The sequence below is a fragment of the Phycodurus eques genome, chromosome 13 (genome assembly GCF_024500275.1).
Source record: "Phycodurus eques isolate BA_2022a chromosome 13, UOR_Pequ_1.1, whole genome shotgun sequence".
Lineage (NCBI taxonomy): Eukaryota > Metazoa > Chordata > Actinopteri > Syngnathiformes > Syngnathidae > Phycodurus > Phycodurus eques.
Window position 1 is genome coordinate 25,545,220 of NC_084537.1, and position 22,109 is coordinate 25,567,328.

General features: G+C 48.0%; 1 protein-coding gene across 3 annotated transcripts in view; it reads right to left on the reverse strand.

The window, feature by feature from the left end:
• Nucleotides 1-400: 400 nt before the first annotated feature.
• Nucleotides 401-22,109, reverse strand: part of gpr158b (G protein-coupled receptor 158b) — a 38,976-nt gene continuing 17,267 nt past the window's right edge. Inside the window, exons 3-14 of one of the 3 annotated variants that reach the window (XR_009769731.1) lie at nt 21,833-21,935; nt 19,287-19,498; nt 18,575-18,643; nt 14,028-14,137; nt 13,210-13,448; nt 11,309-11,447; nt 9,860-9,965; nt 8,306-8,452; nt 7,207-7,450; nt 4,553-5,109; nt 2,997-4,469; nt 401-1,074 (exon numbers count right to left, since the gene is read on the reverse strand). Coding sequence is in view for 2 of the 3 variants with exons in the window: in XM_061695161.1 (XP_061551145.1) it covers nt 3,531-4,469; nt 4,553-5,109; nt 7,207-7,450; nt 8,306-8,452; nt 9,860-9,965; nt 11,309-11,447; nt 13,210-13,448; nt 14,028-14,137; nt 18,575-18,643; nt 19,287-19,498; nt 21,833-21,935 (2,865 nt within the window). In the remaining variant the exon portion in view is untranslated. Of the gene's footprint in view, nt 4,470-4,552; nt 5,110-7,206; nt 7,451-8,305; nt 8,453-9,859; nt 9,966-11,308; nt 11,448-13,209; nt 13,449-14,027; nt 14,138-18,574; nt 18,644-19,286; nt 19,499-21,832; nt 21,936-22,109 lie in introns of all 3 variants that reach the window. The other 2 variants (XM_061695162.1, XM_061695161.1) reach the window with 2 other exon arrangements.

Genomic DNA, 22,109 nt, shown 5'->3' on the forward strand with positions numbered 1-22,109 from the left:
GTGAAGGTAAGACTCGTGCATAAAAGTCAACTCAACTCCAAGTAGGTGGGTTATAATTACAGTCGATATTTGTTTGAAAGACACTTGGAGGCCATAAATGTGAAACCATCAGAGGTGGGAAAAAGTATACGCATGCGATAATTAAGTCGAAGTTAAAAAAACAACAACAATTCTGGTAAAAGCAGGCGCACCGATTCAACTGCCGCGCCATATAATACATACGCAACGATCAAATAGTACCGACTCGGAAATGTACTTGCGTACAAAAGCAGGGGCGGAGCTACGCGGTGGCCGCGGAAAATCAGCAGCGTCGCCCTCAAAAGCTAAGCGCCGTCCAAAATGGACGGATGGATGCATGGATTTTCCTTTTAGTCATGTATTCATTCATAAGTGAGACAGATCAGTGAACACTGAGTTTTAATAGAAATATTTCATTCTGAATTAAGAACAGTGTATATACATGCAACACAATATGAAGAGTCACATAGAAACACTTCCACGTGGAAGTTGAAACCATGATGATGAAACCAGATCACAAGCAGAAAATACTGAACAAAACGTGGATTTAAGGGCCGCTTTAGAAAAACATCAGTGAGAAGTAAATGGTTATTTGGTTACAAAAAGGGAGTTTGCACATTCAACACGACGAAAAGTCAATGAGCAGTGAGAAATGAAATGACATCTTATAGAAACACCGACTTTGATTTGAAATATAACTCCTCTTGCACATTCTCCGCATTTGTGGCTGTTCGGTGAAGTGGCTCTCGTGAATCATTTAGCGTGATGGCGGCTCGCAAGATTGACTCTTGATGATGTCCCAGCGACTCAGAAATAACTATGCCATGTACAGAATTCAAATGTATGCAAACGGATTTAACAAAGTGCAATCAAAATGTGAAAAAGTGATAGAAGTCATCCAGTATTCATCGTATTTCAGTCCTTGCACATCGGGAATGGTCAGCACGTGCGTCTGAGATCGCAATCCTGGCTCGGCTCTCCCTGTGCGGTGTTTTCAAGTTCTCTCCGCGCTTCTCTGGGTTTTCTACGGTTCCACGATCCTAATGAGGACAAGCGCTAAAAAAATGGAGGGATTTGGTCAAAATGTAACATAACGGCGCGGAGGGTAGAAAATGATGAGGGACGTTTTCAAGAGGAGGGCACAGTTACGACATGGAAACGCAAAACAGACCCTCGCGGATGCTTTCCACGCTCGTTTATAACTGCAAGTTGTCTGCAATATTTGTGTGTGTCATCAATACATAAAACATAGTAAGTGCACAAAAGGTGTGCATTTCCCGTGGTGCACTAGGAGACAAATAGCGTAACAACATTAATAATTCCACAGTTGCAAAAAGTAAAGCCAAATACACTCGGATACGCCGCATGCAATTGGGCTTTTCCGAGGTGCCAACGGACCGTAGAAGAAGACTGGACGACAATATTTCTTCTAAGCACACACGCACACACGCACACCGTCATCGTCATCGTCATCGTCATCGTCATGCTACGAATAAAGTTGTTGGTCTTCTTTCTAACAATGTTTTAGGATTTAATGGACTGAAATAAGCTCCCACTAGGACCAGTGCGTCATCAGCTCTTCGGGGAACCCGAACATCGAAGTCCAACAGAATGATCGGGCGAAGACATTGTTTGACATTGTTGTGTCAACGAGATGAAAACAATCCAAGTAAGATTCCCGTTCGCTTGCGTAAAAGAAATGTGGGCTGCGGAAAGATGAACAGTAGCAGTGTGGCAGCTTAACAAGTCCACTGTGACACAGTCAAACTGTAACGGCCAATAAGGACCCAAAAATCAAAAATCAAAAAATCAAAGGAGGACAAACCGGCGCTCGGGAGTCAGCTGTCCATTCAAGAAGAGCTTGAGGTGTGCTCACGTATTTTTAATGCGACAAGGCTCGCAAGCGGGCGACAAAATGTTATGTAGCCGGGCAAGCTAGTGCTAACGCTAACATTTGTATGTAAACAAGCCGGCGTTCTGTCCAATCACGCTCTGAAGCTTCAGTCAACGTTGGTTCGCGCGCGAGAATAAATGTTAGAGGATGGCAACCGAGTATGTTGACGACGGCAAGCACAGCACAGCACAGGAGGCGAGGCGAGGCGAGGCGCCGGTCGCAATCGCGATCCTATCGGTCGACATCGAGGCGCGCTGTCGGAAGGGTTTTCGTTAAAATGTCACACTGCACGGAAGGTAGCCCAAAAATCTATCACGCTAGACTTCGCATTTGGGCGTCGTAGGTCCAAATCGTTGGTCGTGGATGATGTCACACTGCGAGAAGTTTTGTCGTGCCGACCAAATATGACGGGTCCAATCCGGGAAATAGTTAATCGGGCCAATATCGGGGACAAAACCCTGTCGTCTGATCTCGGCAAATCAGCAACTTGCGAATGTTTGCATCGTTTTCGTGGACATCAGTGGGGCTCAGTCAGCAATAAGCATCACTGCCAGTTGAGCTGAAGGAAGCATTTGTGGCCCTGGTGCCTGCTCACGCTTTGAAATGAAATGAAATGAAATGAAAGAATGTGCTGGATACAATAAAAAAAACAAATTCATACAATTAATAAATGCCATGAATGAATAAATACAGTGAAGCAATTAAGACAATATAGCGCGCTTGCGTGTGCTTAAGTGTGCCCCACTGACAAAAGCCCCCCATTTCAAATTGGTCTAGAACCGCCACTGTCTGAGATAAGAACAAATCGCATTCAAAAACCTAATGCACAAATCATGTAAGCGCTGACAACATTTTGGTCAAAAGTGATATCCTGTTGGCCTTACATTAATCCGTCACTTATATCATATTATTGGATTCGATTCTTTCTCAGGACTTCTTAAAGAAACTTTGTTTGCGTGCGCTCGAGCAATATTCCATGATTTGTTTTTCATTTACGTAGTAATCGGATGTGCAGGAAAACAAGCGCGCTGCCGCTGCTGCGAATAAAGAAAAGACATTTCACACTCACTCCCTGCGGCGTTACCTTCAATTCGGACGACCGGATGATATTCCGATTGGCCACCGCGCCACTGCGCCACGGCCTTCCTACGAAATTGCCCCGTCCCTCAAACTGGGCTCCAGTCTCACGTCCCGTTCTGCAGAGCGTGCAACGTTGGGAAAATAACCAATACGCATCGATGCATTGTCACGATTGTCTCAGATTCGATGGTCCAAATTGAAGAAAAAAAGCAAAACAAAAACAAATGTCAAAGCACTTCCGCTGCGCCGCCACTTTGGATGTGGCCACGGCTACGGGAACACGCGTGCAAGGCGCATGGAAAGCCGTGACGCAACTTATTCCTGCTCTATTGGTGACCACACAACATCCCAAATAGTTTTGCTCGAGCACGTCACAAACAGTCGTGCCGAAGAACGTACTTCGGGGAAATGCCACATTCCCCGTGAACGACCGCGTGAACGACGTTGACGCCTTTGGGTTCTTCGCCGACATTCGAAGCTTTGCTCGGTCGTGCGCTGCGAGTCTGCGAATACAAATGGGAAATCATGACAGCGGTCATCATGCCCTCTCTGCGGGGTCTTGGTCCTCAACGTCCCAGGGACACACGTCAGCCATTTTTGGACCGCTGCCGACTGCAGCCTCGCGATAGCGCTCTTTCTTCCTGTCGCTGGAGGTTTTAGTCTGAGCAAAAGTGCCGTTTATCTCTGCCCTCCTGACCTCTGCCCCCTCCGGGTCTTTGGCGGAGCCGCAACGCCGCTCGGAGACCGCCCCGCCGCACTCGGATGACTGGCTGACACGCCTTCTCTCTGCCGGCGGCTTGCTGGAGGAGCTCCGTCGTTCCCGGGTTTTCTCCCTCCCTTTGTCCTTGTCCGCTTTATGGTTGGATGAGCAGGAGCCTTTCCGTTTCTTCTTGCGCGCGGAAGGGCTGCTGCAGGTCTTCTCCTGCTCGGGCGAGGCCGCGCCGCCGTAATCCCACGGGCAGATCTCGACCATCGAGGAGGGAGGCTGCAGTAGGCTTCCCGTGGACTTGGAGCGGTCCGAGCGGAGCGCCTTGGGCTTCCCGTCCGTCGGCGTGACGCTCTTTTTACGCCGGATTCTGTCTGGGGAAATGGACTCTGAGACCCCGGCGAGCATGGGCTGCACGTCAAAATCCCAGGCGCTCACATCCGGCTTGAGGGGCAGAGGCGACCTGGGTCCGCGAGATTTCCGTGTTTCCCTGCTCTCCTCCCGTTGTCCTCCTCTATCCTTGGAGCGTCGTCTGTTTGAAGGAGACTGCCCGGTTTTCTGCTTCTGCTGAGACCGACTACATTTTCCGACGCCAGAGCTGCTACTTCCTCTTCGCCCTGCGTCGGTTTGCTCTGGGGCGATGGACACGTGCTTCTGCGTCTTGGCTTCCGACGGCGTCCGAGGCTCCTCCATCTCCCAGGGAGCGACTTCAGACACGTCGTACAAGTTCCTGCCGGTTTCGGAACAAATGGATGGCTGGCTACCGCTCACCTAAAATCAAGCGAGAAGAGAAATCGGCATGCAAAATATGAGCGCCCCAACTATTTGTGCCCTCGCACCCGTTTAGAAGGTACCTGCTGCTTCATGATGCCCATCTTCATGGGTGTCTTGGAATACTCCACGGACTGGCTGACGATCATTTTGGGATAATGTTCAGGAGTTTCGTCCACCTCGGCTAGCGTCCTCCCCTCCTGCCCCTTCAGACCTTTTTTGCTGGCGTCCTCCGCACTCTGCGTCTTGTTGCCCAGCCCCGGCATCTTCTCCTTGGCGCTGGCGATCACACTGAGAGACTTCTGCATGATGGAGGTCCGCAGGTGCACGGGTTTCTTTTCGTGCGTTAAGTTGTGAACGCTCGCCGACTTCCAGAAGAGCGGAACCGACTCGGCGGATCGGGCCGGTTCCAGCTTGGATGGCGGGGCGGCCGGTTCCAGCTGCTTCTTGCAATGTTTGCGGCCAACGAGAGAACCGAGAAGAGAAATCTCTGCGCCGTTACCCACTGCCGTCGTTTTGTCCCCTGCTGCAGAGCCACTTTGACTTCCAGTTTCATCATCCCGGTCACAAACATGATCATAACTCAACGACCTCTGCAAGCTTATGACTTTGTTTTTGAGTGAATCTTCTCGAGGTTTCCCTAAAGGGGAGATTGAAAGCAAGTCAAATTCTTGACGTTTGTGAAAAATCATGCTCTCTCTTATGATGTCATTTACAGGTTAATGTAGGAGCAGCAAAACATTTCAGGGGATCGGTTGTAGGTTGCCTTGACTCAGTCCAGACTGCAATATTTACACGCACCGTGGAAGGATGCCCACAAGGTGACCGCCTGACTCCGCTTCACTCCTCATACTGAGCCGACGTTACGTTTGTGTGTGGCCGCTTTGTTTTTGGAACCGCGTGCATGATGTCGTATGAGAACTCGTAAAGGCAACACTGAGCAGGTTTGGCTGCTTGTCCACATGAGTCATAGTACATATGTCACTGTATGTATGTCACCTGTGTCACCTGACAGCACCAAATCTGAAGAGCAAGAACGGAATGCTCACCGCACTGTATATCACGTTTGTTGCGTTTCATCTCGAGGTGCATTTGACAGTTTTTATGCCTAATAGAGCTGACCGTTAAGAAGCAATACATTGATTTTGAAACATATTTCTAAACGTTTTATGATGGCACCAGTTTATTCGTAGATGGCGCGGCCGCGGTCGAGCGTAAAAAAGTCCGCATCTTGATTTTCGCGTTTGCCAACTTGGCAGACCCGTCTGCGGCAAGCTGGGCGTATCGGCGCCGAGAGGGCGTGCCCTCGGAGATGCGCGCGGGGAATGAAAATTTGGTGTCAGAAAGTCCGCCTAAACTCACGGCGACTGGGAACCACGTCTAAGTTTGGGTGCAGATGGTCTAATGCGATTTTGGTGAATTTGATCTGCGCACACGCTGGCACACGAGCGCCGCGGACTTGCGTGGTGGATGACAGACTTATTTCAACAGCGGACATCCAACCTTCTCCATCGCTGTAGCAATCGATTCATTGAATGCTTTGTTATTGTAATAATCATTATTATTATTATTCTAGTTTTTTTTGAATCACCCCATACACTGGCCATCACGCGGCCCTGGGGATCGGGCGGCGGAAACGAATGATGGTTGAGGGCATATGGATGCAGAGGTTCGCGGACATATCTTAACACGCGCAAAGACAATGGGCATGTTTTTGTGCCCATTTTGTCACTTCCTGACCAAGCGCATCAAACGCCACACAAGCTTAAGTCCTATAAGATTTGTCCCGATTTCAGGGTCCCGACAATCTTAATGAAATAATGAACGTGTTCAATATTTACGACCGAAAGTCTTCACGTGTTCGGGGAACGCCGACTTCTCCCGAGTCACGACGCCGAGAATGGTGACGTGGGACAGAATGTAGCCAATCGCTAATACGGAAGCAACCGCTCATGGAAACAAAAGTGTCCTCGCCGGATGGCAAAAGTATTTTCCAAGGCGAGTTGTTTTTTGAGAACCACCATTTTACAAAACGCTCGGGAAACATCGACGCGTATTCGGAAGTGTTTCTTCTTCTTCGGTTTGGTGAGACCACGTTTGATCATGCGAAATTTGGAGATCGGAGGTACAACAGAATGTTCGCGTGTGCGGTGTGCTCCGTTGAGATTCTCGGAGCACACGACACACGTGACAACCGAAACTGGTGAATGGCCAACTCGGGATCTTTATGTGTGGGGTCTGAAGCAGATAACACATCTTCTAAGAGTGGAACAATCTTTCTGCATGTACCGGGCCGAAGTCGGCAGCCGTTTTCAGTATTAGTCGTTCAGTATAGTCGTTCTGTATTTAATGAGGCTCCCTCGCCGCTGACGTTGAATGCTCCAGTCACGCAGGGATTACTGCGTCCTCCTCCGCTTATAGAGACGACTATTGAGCCGCTTCCATTGGACAGGGTTGAATTCGGCTGCGATGACGCCTACGTGCCACTTTCAAATGCGCCGATGGACGCCGGTCCCCAAAATGAGCGAAACCGGGTCGAAGCCATCTCCGTGCAGAGTTGCGCCACGCGCAGTTACGAAAATAGAGCTTGAGATTATTACTCGTTCCGGTACTCACTTTGATGAGATGATTTTTGAAGATGACCACATGTACTTTTCCCTATTGTATTGTTTTGCTAAACCGAGCTAAGATGGATTGTAAAGAAGCCTACAGTAGAGTTGGAGCAGCGAGATCTCACCGTGCTGACTCGTCTCCGTGTGGTTTCTCCTCAAAGTGCCGCGGTCGCCGCCGTGTTCGCTGCCATCTTCTCGGCTGCACTGGCGGTGTAGGTGCATGGTCTCGGGGATCTCCGTGATTCTTTTCATCAGGGTACGGCCGAGGCCCTTTTTGGAATTGCGTTTCTTTTGGAGGTGAGGGTTGTTGGCCAGCATCTTCTTGCGTTTGTAGACTTCCAGCTGGGCGTAGAGCTTTTTCAACTCATCCTAAATAAGAAAAAGGAAATGTGGATCAATCAAAATTCTTCTGTACGTAGAGCACATATATAAAACGATACTATTTTGGAGAGCTATTACTCTTGCAATGACTATCTTTGATGTCGTAAAAAATGCCAAATGATTGCTCTTTTTTTTCAGATCGCTAACGTTTGAGTAAAACTGCATTCAGTGCGCTTGTCTGACTTCCGTGAAGACAGTCGGTTCAGTTCCCTCTCAGTGACAGTGCGAGCGTGAATGGCTATCTGTCTCGTTTTGTGCACCGAGTGTATGCCGCCTTTCACCCAAAACTCAGCTGGGATAGGCTCGAGCTCCCCACGACCCTCAAGAGGATAAGCGGTATAGAAAAGGGACGAATGAATGAAAGCGCGAGCGTCAATGGAACGGCGGCAAGAAGAACTAACATTGCTTTTCCACGAAAGAATGGCATCAACGACATTGCTGATACATAGAAAAAGGGATCCAGCACAAGTGCTGTAAAATTCTGCGTTTCTAAAGACAACTAAGTTCTGTTTTCATTCAGCTTGTTGGTGAGTTATTAATTGACAAAGACTACATTTACTGTATTCTTGTGTTTATGCTGTGCACTGTTCTGGAACTACACTGCAACCTACTGGGAGCACTTTCTAATTGTATGGTCATCTACATTTTCAGGTGAACACGACGACACGACGAGACTGTCACCACGGCAACATACAAAACATTAGATTACACAGGCGCCGGTGCTCAATCCCTACTATCCTAAATGGATTGTCTGCAAAGATCCCTTACTTGTGACCTCCTTCTGCATTTTGAAGCGGCAGACAAAGTATGCGAAACCAACTGCAGGCAGACGCGTTTCCTCACCCGTATGTCGTCGGGGTCCAAGCTGTGCTCACTCCAGGCCGAGGTGATGCTGTTGTTGAGGTAAGAACCAGATCTTCCCATGTCCAGCTCCTCCTCATAAACCTCAGTGGCAATGTCGTCCCGAGCCTGAGTCCCTTTGGACAGAAACTAAGAGAGATAGGGAGTGCCACAAAACTATAAGCACACACTTCCAAAAAGAAAACACACGAGCACTTATTGTACTTCAATCGTACATCGTCCGAGAAGGACATCTGAGGTGAGACGGCCCTGCGCAAGCGATCGTTTCCTGCAATTGAGACGTCACGGAGATAGATCTTCGGAAATTACAAAGAATCAAAGAATGAAATTGAATATGCTGAATTTGGACAAATGAGCCATTTCTGCCAATTATTCTGAGCCGCAGAATGAAGACAAGGGCACAGGCAATATTCATTTGAATATTACAAGGAAAATATTGCAATATTGCACTGTCAGGAAAATAGCGAAAGAAACACTTTGGCCTGACTGAAGCACTACATTTTTGTTTTTGTCATGTGATCCGATAAATATAGATTCTGAAGTGGCACAGAGGTATGCCGCTACATTGCATTATTGTGATATAGCGTTGCTGGTTTTCGTAAGTGCGACACGATAGTGGTGGTCTGCCCTAGGTAAGCACGGGAGCGTGGACTTCAGTAACAGAAGACGCCACTGCTGAGGAAATTGAGGGCATAATTGGCAGAACTTGGAAAAAAAGAGATGACTCTTTTGGAAAGGTTGCAGATTTAGTAACAGGTAGTAGTGTTGTACTGATTGAGATTGCTTTTGATCTTGGGATCTTTCTGCCAATAGGAAGTCAAATTGGAGAGACTTGGAATAGGAGATGTCTATTGCTCTCATCAGACGCAGCTTAGTGATATCAAAATATGTGGCGATTGTGACGAAAGCTTTGAAATCCTATGATTCATACGGCAGGAACTTCAGGAATGACATAAAAGGACGATCTTGTTTTGCTTGAGCAGTGCAAGCCACAACAAAGGCAGGCCCACTATTGCCAATATTCAGGCCAGACTGAGAAAGAGAGGCCACGCGAGCCCAACACCCTCCCTCCCGTCGCGCATCGCTATCCCGGCGTACTCGACTGACTCCGACGTCTGAGGAGCCTAATTAAGACCGAATGAAAGAAGCGGGAACGTCGACGGGGTTCTGCTTTCATCACACAGCGGGACGATTCAATGTTTTCCGTCGGACATAAGAGATTGCGTAGAAAGACGCCCATGGGAGTGCTTAGCGAAATTACAATAATGACTAACGCTGTCTGAATGGGTTTACGGCACAGGCTGCAAATGCGCTCCTTTATACTTTTGTGAACGGATCTTTCAGATCGCTCCTGTCGCGTGAGCTAAAGCCGATGAACGAACTGTTGCGATTGATCGGAAAAGTCATTACACTTGGGCAGGGAGCTTGAGATGATTCACGTGCGATAATGAGCCAAACTCTCTTCCTTCGAGCTGGGAACAATCCGCTGAAGCAGAGGTGGACAGGGCTGATGAAGTTCAGATAATGGAGCGATACCTTTGGAACAAGAAGAACTCCCACGGTCACGGTGACGGTTAGATGAGTGTGAGCGAAGATCAGCATCAGCATCCAGTCAGGGTGAAGGCCCGGCGCCACAGAGAACCTGCAGCAGCGCAACGCAACGCAAAGCAAAGATTCTGTTCAACCGCGCTGTCGAAGTTGAAAGCGGAGGGAGTCGGAGAAGTCGGAGAACGGCGCACGGCGTGTTTCTCCGTCTGCCCGCGTCGGCCGGAAACAAAGGAGGACTGTACGGGATGCTTCCGAAGCTTACGTACCGTTCGGTTTTTTCATCGGGGTTCAAAGGAAAGGTTAGGGTTGAGGCAGCGGTTTGACTACGTTTGTTTTCAGCGATTATTGTTACTCTACGTACATATTATGCTATTGAAGTGTATCTAATATGTAGATTTACGTTAACTACACACTATGACTGTAAATTAAGATTTTCATCAGTAATAGTAGTAGCAGTTTGAGTGTTTACTTTTACATGTATGCACTGTATACAGCATATGTGTATATTAAATAATGGTGGTTGTATTGCACCGGTATTATTATGTTCGTGTTATTTTGATCGAATTGCACTTTGAAATAAACAGACACAAGTTGTGGTTCCCTCGGATCCAGACCGAGCATATCCTCGTAATTGTCCTTTATCGTGAAGTAGCGACCGAGTCCTGCATTTCTATACATATTTTGAAGCGTCTCGCTTCCACTCTGATGGCATCATACGATGTACGCATGTGAGGTGCAGGTATTATTTTTGTGCGCTTTGAGTCGCCGTCCTCACATTCTCCACTGCGGTTTCCGTGACGTGCAGTGTGCACCTGAATTTAAAAGGCGGGCCCGGCCTGCCGAGTGAGAACATCCTCTTTCCCGGCTTTAGCTTTCGCCACTGCGTGTGCGCATTGAGTGACGGCGTCAGTTGGCAAGAGTACGCTCGTGTTTACGGTATTTTGTGACCTTTTGTTCAATAAAACGATGGAATGAGCCATTTACGCACGTACAGTATATTCTATCTTGCTTTGACTGCAGATCACAATGTCACATCTGCGAACAACGCGGTCCACGGTCCAAAAACCGCGTTGCCCGAAGTCCGACGGTGTCCTGACACCTGACGACTTTTAAGCTGATGTTCCTGACTCTGTAATGGTCGAAAACTCCGCAGAGGTTTTCCATTTCATATGTGAAACCTGATTCTGACACCTGAGGATGTCTCAAAACGTCCACCGTACTGAAGAGATGGCGAAGTCCAGACTGCAAAACTTCGCCGCCAGCACTAGTCAGTTACTCGCCGACTGGCGCCGAGAACAAGTCTGAGGTTGACCAGCTGGTTGGAACGGATTGTGTTTCAAACGCTGCCGTTTGACTGTACAGTCAGATTCTTTCGCAATGTATTGTCCTTCTTCTAAGGGCGTTTGGTGTGGTTCCGTTACAGTTTTCCGCACTCACCTGATGAGGTGGAAGACAGCCGATAGCAGGAGCTCGTTGTAGATGGCCACCGTCATGTAGCGCGGCTCGTGGAAGGCGGAGTGAATTGATCGGACGGCGTAGCACAGGTAGACGCCCCACAGCAGGAACAGCAACTCCGCTGCGAAGCAAAATCGATTTCAGGGAATTGGAACGCTTGCGCTATGTTGACTGCATTGTGCAAATGAATTCAGTTTGTTTTACAAATATATTTTGTTCTCGCTGACTTTGGACAGGTCGCCAGCCAATCGCAGGGCACATGCGTATAACGCAAGCATTCACGCTCACCGGGGGCAATTTCAAGTCTTCGATTCATCTAAATTGCGTGTTCCCGGAACGTGGGAAGAGGCCGGGCTACCGGCAGAAAGCTCGCGAGCACAGCAACTTGCAAACTGGATTTTATTTTTGATTTTATTCAGGTCGATTTGAGCACGAGATAGAATGTATATTTGAACGCTCCTAGTTTGTAGTTCCTGCATTCAAACTACATATCGAGTAATCTGCCAGAGTGAATGAAACTAGCCAAAGCGCAGGTTACATGGGCTATAAGGTCTTGATTTACGCTTTACAGAAGACAAACGGCACTATTAACTGTACCAACAAAAAAGAAAAAAGGAGTCTTTCAGAGCTTAGGGTCTATTAATAGTGAGGAATAAATCAGGTCTCTAAATCCATAAATTGTATGCTACTTTGCCTCAGGATGCCTCGGGAGCTCCTTTTGTCGGACGCCAAGCACAACAAATTGTTGTTGCTTTGCGAGTTGCAAACAAAAGATTTCTTTTTAGACGGATGAGTGCTCCCTTGTCGGCAATGTGACAACAAAGGCCGAATCGTTGAGTTCGTTTTCCGGGTGTGACATTTTCCGAACGAGCTTTGCAGGGGACTTCCTGTTTATAGCCTCGACCCGTGAGTGTGTGCTGACTGGTTGTCATAGCAACTCGCAGCCGCCCTCATTCCCTGCCCGCCGCACACTACGCGCATGCGAATACGGTGAGATCGTTGTATTTAACGGCGAGCCGGCGGGGTGTGAGATTCTGACAGCTTCTTCCTTTCCATCTGCAGGGCTTCACTGTTCTCTCCTCCTCTTTCCTCTCCGATAGCGTACATTAGCGCAAGTGAGACATGTATTCGAGCTAGCAGGATGATCTGACATTTTTTGCCGAGGCCATGCTTTTTGGAGGAAAACGACGTCGACTTAGAAATATAAAACGAGACTTAGTTGGCGTTTCCATCCGTCCCTTTTCTATACGACTTGTCCTCGTTGGAGCCGGAGCCGGAGCCCGTCGCGGCCGGCATTGAGCGAGTGGCGGGTGTGGTTTGGGCCGCTTGCCAGTCAACCACAGGGCATACGGTTCATCCTTCGTGTCCTCGCATTTAGTACGATACATATCTACTGTCGTGCCCTTCATGAGGGAAAGGAGAGCCACAGTCGCTAATAATACACTTTTCAGCCGTTTATTGAACGCCAGGTGAAGAGTAAAAGAGTAAAAGACAAACACAACGGGTACACTCCCTCAGGAGCCGCCGTTGGCCACAGCTCACGCTCGAAAACTCACACGCAGACTCATGGACGTGACACTCAATCCCACCGGGCCCCGCCTCTTAAAGGCACAGACACTAATAGGCACAGTATTTTCGACACATTCTATGATACAATCATGCATTAACAACTATTTCAAATGTCTGTTTAATATGTTTAAATGTGTTCAAAGCGTGCGGGAGGCGGGGTAAAACGATACATCCATTCATTGTACGGCCTCTGCGTTTCGCTGAACTTGACCGATTGCGGTTGAGGTCTGGAACATATTCTCCGCAGTAAACAGAGGTGGAAGCGACCTCCGACCTCGCGATTGCCTTTCCACGCACATTCTGAACTCACTCACCGAGAGCCATCATGTAGTCCCAGCGGTCCAGCAGGCACATACTAAACCGCAGCCCCTCCGACGAGAGGCCGGCTGCGATTAAGGCCCGACTCGGCTCGGGGTTCTGGCACACTGCGGACGTCCAGGCCACCAGAAACCACGACACCACCGACAGGATTATGGTCAGCATCCTCAGGACCCGCCAGCTGGTCACGTAGGACGCCCTTTGCGCCGTACGTGACAAGAACACCTTTAACACTCTGCGTGGGAGCGAGAGGACACGGCGGCGGTGACATTTTTATGGATGTTCTCTTGAATTCATGTTTTGTGTTGAAACAACAAATAGGGATTACTTGTTAAAGGAGGAATTCAAATTGCTTTTTGATTTATAAAGATTTTGCTCATTGGAAATTTCACATGGGGCTCAGCCGGTGTTTTCTTGATTGGTTTTGTCATCTTCGCCGATCCACATGATGTTAATACATCGATGTAACGACACCCCGGCCAAAATGAAGAGATTGCGGACCCACGTGGAGTTGGAGATGAGATCGTCAAGCGCAGCAGATAGACAGACATTCAAAGTCATTGGGAGCAGCTTGCAAGAGGTCTGCCAGCTCGGGAGATTGTCAAATCGGTACAACGCTGACCGACCGGGCCGACCTCTCGCTCCTGTCTTAGAAACGCTCGCGCAGAAATAAAGTCCGTGTCTGAGGAGAGACTTCGTCTGCCAGCAGCTGCTCAACACGATGTAAACGGAAATGTAAACGTGCTGCTTCGGCGCGGGTCCGGCAAATGTCGCGTCATCGGAAATAAGACGAGAAGAGCTTCCGGGAGTTTACCTGTATAACTTGAGGACGACGGTGCCGTACATGATGGCGAAACCCAGCAGGCGAACCCATCTCAGGAGAATGCAGCGGAACACACTGGGGTGGAAATACAGTATCATGACCTGCAGAGAAGTACGACACACAGTCCACGCCGTCGAAGAAAAAACACGCATTAGCGTAAGAAATTAAGCAATGCTATACAACACATACAAAACCAGAGATGGAAATTTTCATTTTTTGTATTGACTGAGGCACACATTTGCAATCAATACATGGATTTTTGGTTTAGGAAATACAAGAAATGGGATGGGAACGTCGTTCTCCGAATTTTATGAGCACTGCTTTGGATGCTGGTGTCGTGCTTGGCAAAATCATTTTCTTTAGAGGCGTTGCCATGGCGCCGGCACGGTGGACGACTAGTTAGCATATCTGCTTCGCAGTTCTCAGGACCGGGGTTCAAATCCAGGCCCCTTGTGGAGTTTGCATGTTCTCCCCGTGCCTGCGTGGCTTTTCTCCCGGCGCTCCGGTTTCCTCCCACATCCCAAAAACATGCGTGGTAGGTTGATTGAAGACTCTAAATTGCCCATAGGTGTGAATGTGAGTGCGAACGGTTGTTGGTTTCCATGTGCCCTGTGATTGGCTGGCGACCGGTTCAGGATGTACACCCAGAAACGCCGCCGCCTTCTCTGGGCCGAGCTCATCTAAGATGGACTGATGCAAAGTGGAAAAGTGTTCTTAGTGCCAATGGCATGGGTAACTAAATCTCTGAAGGCACCATTAATGCTGAAAGGTACATACAGGTTTTGGAGAAACATATGCTGCCATCCAAGCAACGTCTTTTTCATGGACGCCCCTGCTTATTTTCAGCAAGACAATGCCAAACCACATTCTGCACGTGTTACAACAGCGTGGCTTCGTCGTAAAAGAGTGCGGGTACTAGACTGGCCCGCCTGGAGTCCAGACCCGTCTCCCGTTGAAAATGTGTGGCGCATTATGAAGCGTAAAATACGACAACGGAGACCCCGGACGGTGGAACAGCTGAAGCTGTACATTGACCGAGACTGGGAAAGAATTCCACCTCCAAAGCTTCAACAATGAGTGTCCTCAGTTCCCAAAGGTTTATTGAATGTTGTTCAAAGAAAAGGTGATGTAACACAGTGGTCAACATGACCCTGGCCCAGCTTTTTGGGAACGTGTTGCAGCCCTAAAATTCTAAGTTCATGATTATTTGCTAAAAACAATCAAGTTGATCAGTTTGAACATTAAATATCTTGTTTTTGTAGTGTATTCAATTAAATATAGGTTGAACAGGATTTGCAAATCATTGTATTCTAACCCTTTAACACAACGTCCCAACTTCAATTGGGGTTATATATATATATATATATATATATATATATATATATAACAAAGCCCAGTCCCCAACCACCCCATTGGACCTTCGCTGGCGGTCTACCCGGTTTTAAAGGATGGCGCGAGTGGAAGGCGCGGATGAGAGACTGGTCCTTTGCGGTCCATGAGATACTGCACACCCAAACCCTTAAGCCCTCTTGGCTCCAACAGTCGAGGAGGAGGCATACAGTACCCGGTGGACCGAGTCGACTGCTGCAAACTGGCTTGAGCAGAGGGACGCGGACGAATCTCGAGAGAGGGCGGAAGCTCGGGTTTCACGGCAGCCGGATCGTTAACGGAGTCGATTACAAAAGGACGGATTAACTGTGGCCCGACCTCTTCTCCGGCCCGAATGTAAATCCCTCACGGAAAGCCACAAGAGAGGACGATCGATGGCGATCGGCGAACTGCCGGTTGCGAACCGCTGTCCGGGACTGCGCGGCCCTCGTATCCCGCCACGCGCGACGAGCCCGCCGGAGAGAGACGCTACGGACGCCTTCCTGTCACGCAAGGCAACGAGTTCCTCCGGATCTGCCCTCGGAGAGTCCGCTGGATCCGCACGGTCAGATTATTCGGTCTTGCGCGTAGTCAAAGCAATAAATCAGAATTTCATTACTGAAGGACCACGTATAACGTAACAAACTAACGTTAAAAAAAAAAAAGCGACCACAAAAGGGGCGACATTGAGAAGTTAACAACTATGTAAGGATTTAGCAATTTAAGGATGTGGACGGCACCACGGTGGAAAGCAGACGCCAAAACAAAATTAAATCTCACCACTGAATCGAACGTACACCACGAACGAAACGCTAAAGAAACGAAATCGCAGAAGTACTTAATAATAAACTTAAATAAAAAAAAGACTCCGGACAAATGACCAGGAAGAAACAAACCACGGTGGTAAGCAAAGGAATAATGCCACAAGTCCCTTCAGCCACGGCTGCGCCCACAAACCTCGCCGATTGACACTAACCCACCAACGCTCGCCCAGGAAACTGAAAAACAAAACACACTCAGGCAGAGCAGCAGGAAAATATAACAGACTGAGCCCCACAGGGAACAAAAGAAACACCAGTCCCAAAGAGTCCAAGTCCATTTTTGTGCTTTCTGCTCGGGGGCCTCATGCTAGCCTGTGGTTTGCATTTGCATCTTTTCCGCTTTCTCTGTCTGTCTTCACAGCTGCCGTCCTTCTCGCCAGACGACGCCCCCCATCCCCCCATCCCCCGACAATAAATCATCTCTGCAAATAGCAGGCACGACGAGACCACTCTACGTCTGATGCCTGCAAAGTATGAATCTTTACAGCCTCTTCAACGAACTCGTTGGCCAGCCTTCATTCTGTCGACTCGAAACAGAAAGAGTGAGAGCCTTTCCGCAGCGCTACCTCCATCCACGAAGTCACAGGGGACGGCGCAATAAAAAGACACATTTCCATAGCACCCAGAGGGAACGGTGGCCCTCTTCGGTTTGCAGCCGACCAACCGCGCCTGCCGCATCAATTAATCAGCAGATGTACCGTATTTTTAAAACAAGCGGCGCTAGAACTTGATGGACTTTTTAAAAATGCATTGAGCACCAGAAGGGAACGGCTGCACCGCTCTCGGCTGAGGACGCCTGTGACGGCAGCAGACAAGAAACAAAGGGTATTTTTTCGTACTGTCAAGCCAGTATCTGGCGGCAAACGTCCAGGTGAGATGAAAAGGGAAATGCTTGAAAGGAGAACCTGGGCAAAGAAAGGTAGAGACGTACTTAAATGGTATCAGGAAGTGTAGACAAAAAAGCACAGAAAGGAAGACAGCCTGCGAGTGGGCACACGCGAGAGTGGAAGCATATTTGGGGGAAGCTATTTCTGGTATCTTTTATGCAAGTGGGGAACAGAACGGATGGATGCGAAGTCCAATCCGTCTCGTGAAGCTGAACGTCTGCGGCAGTTGCTTACTGCTTTTTGACGATCGCTCCAGAAACACCTCTTTATCGCTGAACACTCTAAAGCTCTTTCGGCTCTATTTTGTCCTTAAAGAATAAAATTAGTAAACCTCAAGCGCACGTTATACTTGTACTTCAGGAGGTATTTGAAGGGCGACAATCCCCAGTTTCCCTCAGATCTATGTTACTGGGTGTGCAGATTCCCTCCATCAGTTTGCAAGCTTCTGACGCAACGAAGCAGGTTTAAATGTGAACTCGCACCTTGAGACGTTCTCGTGTGGTCAGGAAATTCCTTTGCATTCACTGTAGTGGAGCGCATGATGATGTTTCTGATTAGCGTTTATCTTCTCCAGCAGTAACTTCTGACATCTATGTTAATGCGACAAGAAACCCAGTACTCACTACTGCGTCTGCTTTAAATGGTTATCATCATCGTGGTGAAATACCAGTAGAGTATTGTAAAGAGGTGACAACAGAATTGTTCCTCAAAACAATGGAAGTATGAAAAGGACCAATATATGAGTCTGGCAGGAAAATCAACAACAACAACAATAACGCTGTATTCTGACTTGTGAAGGTCATGTACGCAACACAGACATCACATCATCAGTTGCTGCATGCGTCCGAATACGTCCAGCAAACAGCATGTTTGCCTCAAGTTTGCGTTGCTTGGTTACAGTTTTCCCTGACACGCCTTTTCCAAGCAGCACATTACACTGCAAACAAATCAAATATCTCAAATCTTTTTCTGCCAAGATATTTCTTCTTACCGGGCAGTGCAGAGTAGCAACCGGGCACTTGCTTCATGCGTTTTCCCCTTAAAAGATTGCATTACTGGTTATGACTAAATTTAGCATAAAATCATTCGGTAATATAGTCCCAATTTCATGACATTTTTTCTTGCTTGCAAGCCCATTTTTTGCAGTGTTGTTTCATGAAGTCGCCTCCCCGGTGAGGTGTTCCGGGCACGCCCCACGAAGAGGCTGGGGAGAGGGAAGTCTGGGTGTCCCTGCTATAGCTACTGCCCCCGCGACCCGACCTCGGATCAGCGGTAGAAAATGGACGGATGGATGTTTCATGAAGTCACTACTCGACCATCTCGATATGTGGCAGCAGTTTCACCCTGTCGGTGTAAAAACAGTGAGACGCCATACGCACGTACAAACCCACACAAACGGTCGAACTTTGGGCCAATAAGGAAAAGAAATCGCAATAGCCGACTGGAAATGACATCTACTTACAGGGAAGTAGAGCAGCAAAGCCCCAAACAAGATTGCCTCCAGCAGAATGAATCCAGATGTGCGGATACTCTGAACGTGACGAAAGACAGAGTTGGCTCGTCAGGAGCAATAGTTATTGCATAGTATGATATCAAGTACATTCCGATTACCTCGCATCACTATAATGTAAGGCAGTGTAGTAGGTAGGCGGGATTAAGGTCGGGTAACTTAGGTGGGTTTTCTAGGTCGGTAGGTGCTGAGTAGTTAGATAAGTAGATGGGTTTAAGACGGTGGGTTGGGAGACTCGTGACTGGAAAGTTGGTGTCTGGAAACTGGTAGATTCGTGCTAGGTGCATTGGTGGGAAGGGGAAGGTATGTCGGCAAGTAGATTTGGGGATAAGTAAGCGGCAGATATAGGCAGGTAGATAAAGTATGTGGTTATCGTAGGTAGGTGTAGGAAAGCACATGTAGGTATTTAGAGGTAGGTAGGTTGGAAGGTATACCAAGTAGTATGTGCGCTTTACGTTTACTTAATTTGAACATGTACATCGGTTGCACATGATTGGAATGTGGGAAAAAAGATCAATTACAGGAAAATTACATCAGTGGACCCTTTCTTAATGATGTGCAACCGATGTCCATGTTCAAATGAGGATTTCTTTCCAGTGCGTACGTGTGGAACGGAAGGTTTGTAAGTAGGTCGGTAAAGATGGTTGAGTATTTGTACACTTACCTTACTTCTCCTGAAGTGGTAGAGCGCCACCATGCTGGCCAAGTCCAGCAGCACGCACAGACCTTGGAAGGAGGCGGCGGCCAGCCGCAGGCCGCCGTCCTCCCGGGCCACGCAGGGCGTGTCGTCTCTGCAGTAGGGGCAGCCCGCCCGGCAAGGGAGGCACTTGCCGGCCGCGTCGGAAACGTCGTCTCTGCGAGAGCCCCGCTCCGTAGCTGGTGACGCAAGACGCCTCGGTCAGACGCTTCGATATCGATGGCGAGCTCGTGGACGCCTTTGGAGGATTTTTCCACGCTCGTTTGATTTATTGGTCCGAGTGGAGTCATTTGCGTTTGCGGTGACACTTGGAACGAGTGGATCAGCTTGAATTGATACGTTTCACGAGTAGCAGTCAACAGTGCAATGAATCCGAATGTCACCGCAATTATACCGACCAAAATAAAAGCTTTAATTAGGGAGATTAGGGAACGATGAGAGAGAAGAGACGAATGCGTTCCGAAGGGATTCCTCAAGTCTGTTCACCCAGATTGCGTTTGCAGCATATCTGGAAGTGTTCTGGGGGTTACTAGACTTACTTCCAATGTAATCCATTTGAAAACAAATGAAACCGATTCCTTCGGCAACACGTCTGTTGAGGCCAGATTAGCAGTTAGCCTTATTTGGTCGGACATAAATCCTCCAATTTCTTCACTGACCATCTGCAGCACCTCTGTTTTCTTTTGGGTTTTTCCCTCCGTTTTTGCTGACGCTGCTTTGGGTCCGAGCTTCTCCGTTTACGTCAATCTGACACGAAAGTGGGAACTCTGGTTTCAACCGGCTTTTTAATGTACTTTTCCTAGTTTGTGGGAGCAAACTTTTGACCTTTGACGTGGTGAATTCACACTGCAGGGTATACAGTACTGTATATTTCAAATATACGTATGCATTTGTTGAAACAAAGTGGCTGACTATTTGAGCAACACGCGAGGTTCTTCTGTTCCTGTGTGTCATTTGATTTCACATGCTGCATCTTTCGCACGTGATCGTCTCTCGCGTCCTCTCGTCCTCCTGGCCTGTTGCTAGGGAACAATGCAAAATCGTTTCCCGCACCAGTATTGTGTCTCTGCACTTCAGGTGTGTACAACAGTTTCCAGGACCTTAATAGAGTGTCTCTTCACAGAAGCCTGAGGACCTCTGGGCTCATATCATGCTGCATTAGAATAAAGCTGCGGCTTTGCACATCATAGCCTGGTGGCTGGAGTCAGGGATGAGAACCCCGCCCCCGCTTGATTCTTTCGCCCATCGCAGCCGAGCTTCCTGCGTGAGGACGCTCGCTGCGGCGCTCTCAGTCAAAGGTGGCCGATTGATTGCGCTCATTTGAAGCGGAGTTCACCATACATTGTCCGTCCGTCCGTCCGGCTTGCTTATACCCCGTTCGGGGTCGCGGGAAGCTCCCGGATCATTTCGGGCGAAAGGCCGCCCGGTTGACAACCTTTAACACGCACGGTCACACCGCCGCTGAGTGGGAATTGAACCCCGCCGGACGGACGCAAGTCAGGCGAATGAAGCAGTACACCGACACAATTGTTCAAAGACAGTGTAAGCAAGATCTGTTGTCAATTTGTGTTGCAATTGTAGTCGAAGCAATTCCGATTATCTGTAAACGAACAGAGGAATTCGGACTTCCTGTGATTCAGATGCCACCTGCGGCTCCCGCTCATCAAAAATGGTGGAAATACGTCCAAGTTGTCATACTGTTGCAATCCGCTTTGCTTCTTTGCCATTACATACAGAAGGCTTCAGTGACTATTTGTATGACAGGTGCACTGCGAAATCTGCGCTTCAATAAATCATTCAATATGACTTCATTTAAGCAAAATGATCTGCCAATAGAAGAGGAAAATTTGAAAAACAAAACCAACGATGTCTTAAAACGAGTGTTTTTAAACTAAACTTACTCATAACGGGTCGTAAAGTCTCAATGATAATTAAACAATCTGAAGAAGGGATTATAAGAAACAAATGATGACAGCAAATAAAATGTTCGTCCACAAAAACTGCCTGGGAAGAAGAAATATTTTGACATTTCACCTTGATTTCAGATATTTCATCTCAGTTCAATTGATGTCGTCATAAAATGTATCATTACTTCATGCTCATATAAAGTCGTAAAAGATATTTCCTCCAACAGATGCCTTGTTTCCTACCCGAGACACCTGAACAGCCGACTTTCGTCAAGGCAAAGTTTACGGTGGAGCGCGCGCTACTGCATGCGCGGAAGACCTAAGACTGATAAATATTTCATGAATGACCCGAAAAGAATTGGGGGATTTGAAATGAAACTAAAGAGAAAGACATTTTGCTATTTAAACCAGATGGCAATGGCGCATCCTGAAAAACAATTGAAAGAAAGTGATGGAGAATTACGCATGTGCCAGTATACTATCCGTTCTATTTATAAGAATACATCGGGGGGCAGTTTTCCCACAAATCCTGACAGGCTTGTGATGGAATAGAATAGAAGTGTGACCCGGAGCCATTGTGACAGCAAAGAAAGATTCGGAACCTACTTTTAAAGCCGTTGAGTGCCACACGGCTCGGATGGTAAAATCCTCTCCTGCATTGGCACTTATATTTGTCCAACACAAATCCGTGGCCAGCGATGGGCGTGCACTGTGGGACGACAAAACACATGCAAATGCTCATCACGCTTTCAGGGAATGACGCTTATCCACTTCTTTCGTTGCAGTTGCAAAAAGCAGAGAAAACATACAACCCCAATTCCAATGAAGTTGGGACGTTGTGTTAAACATAAATCAAAACAGAATACAAGGATTTGCAAATCAT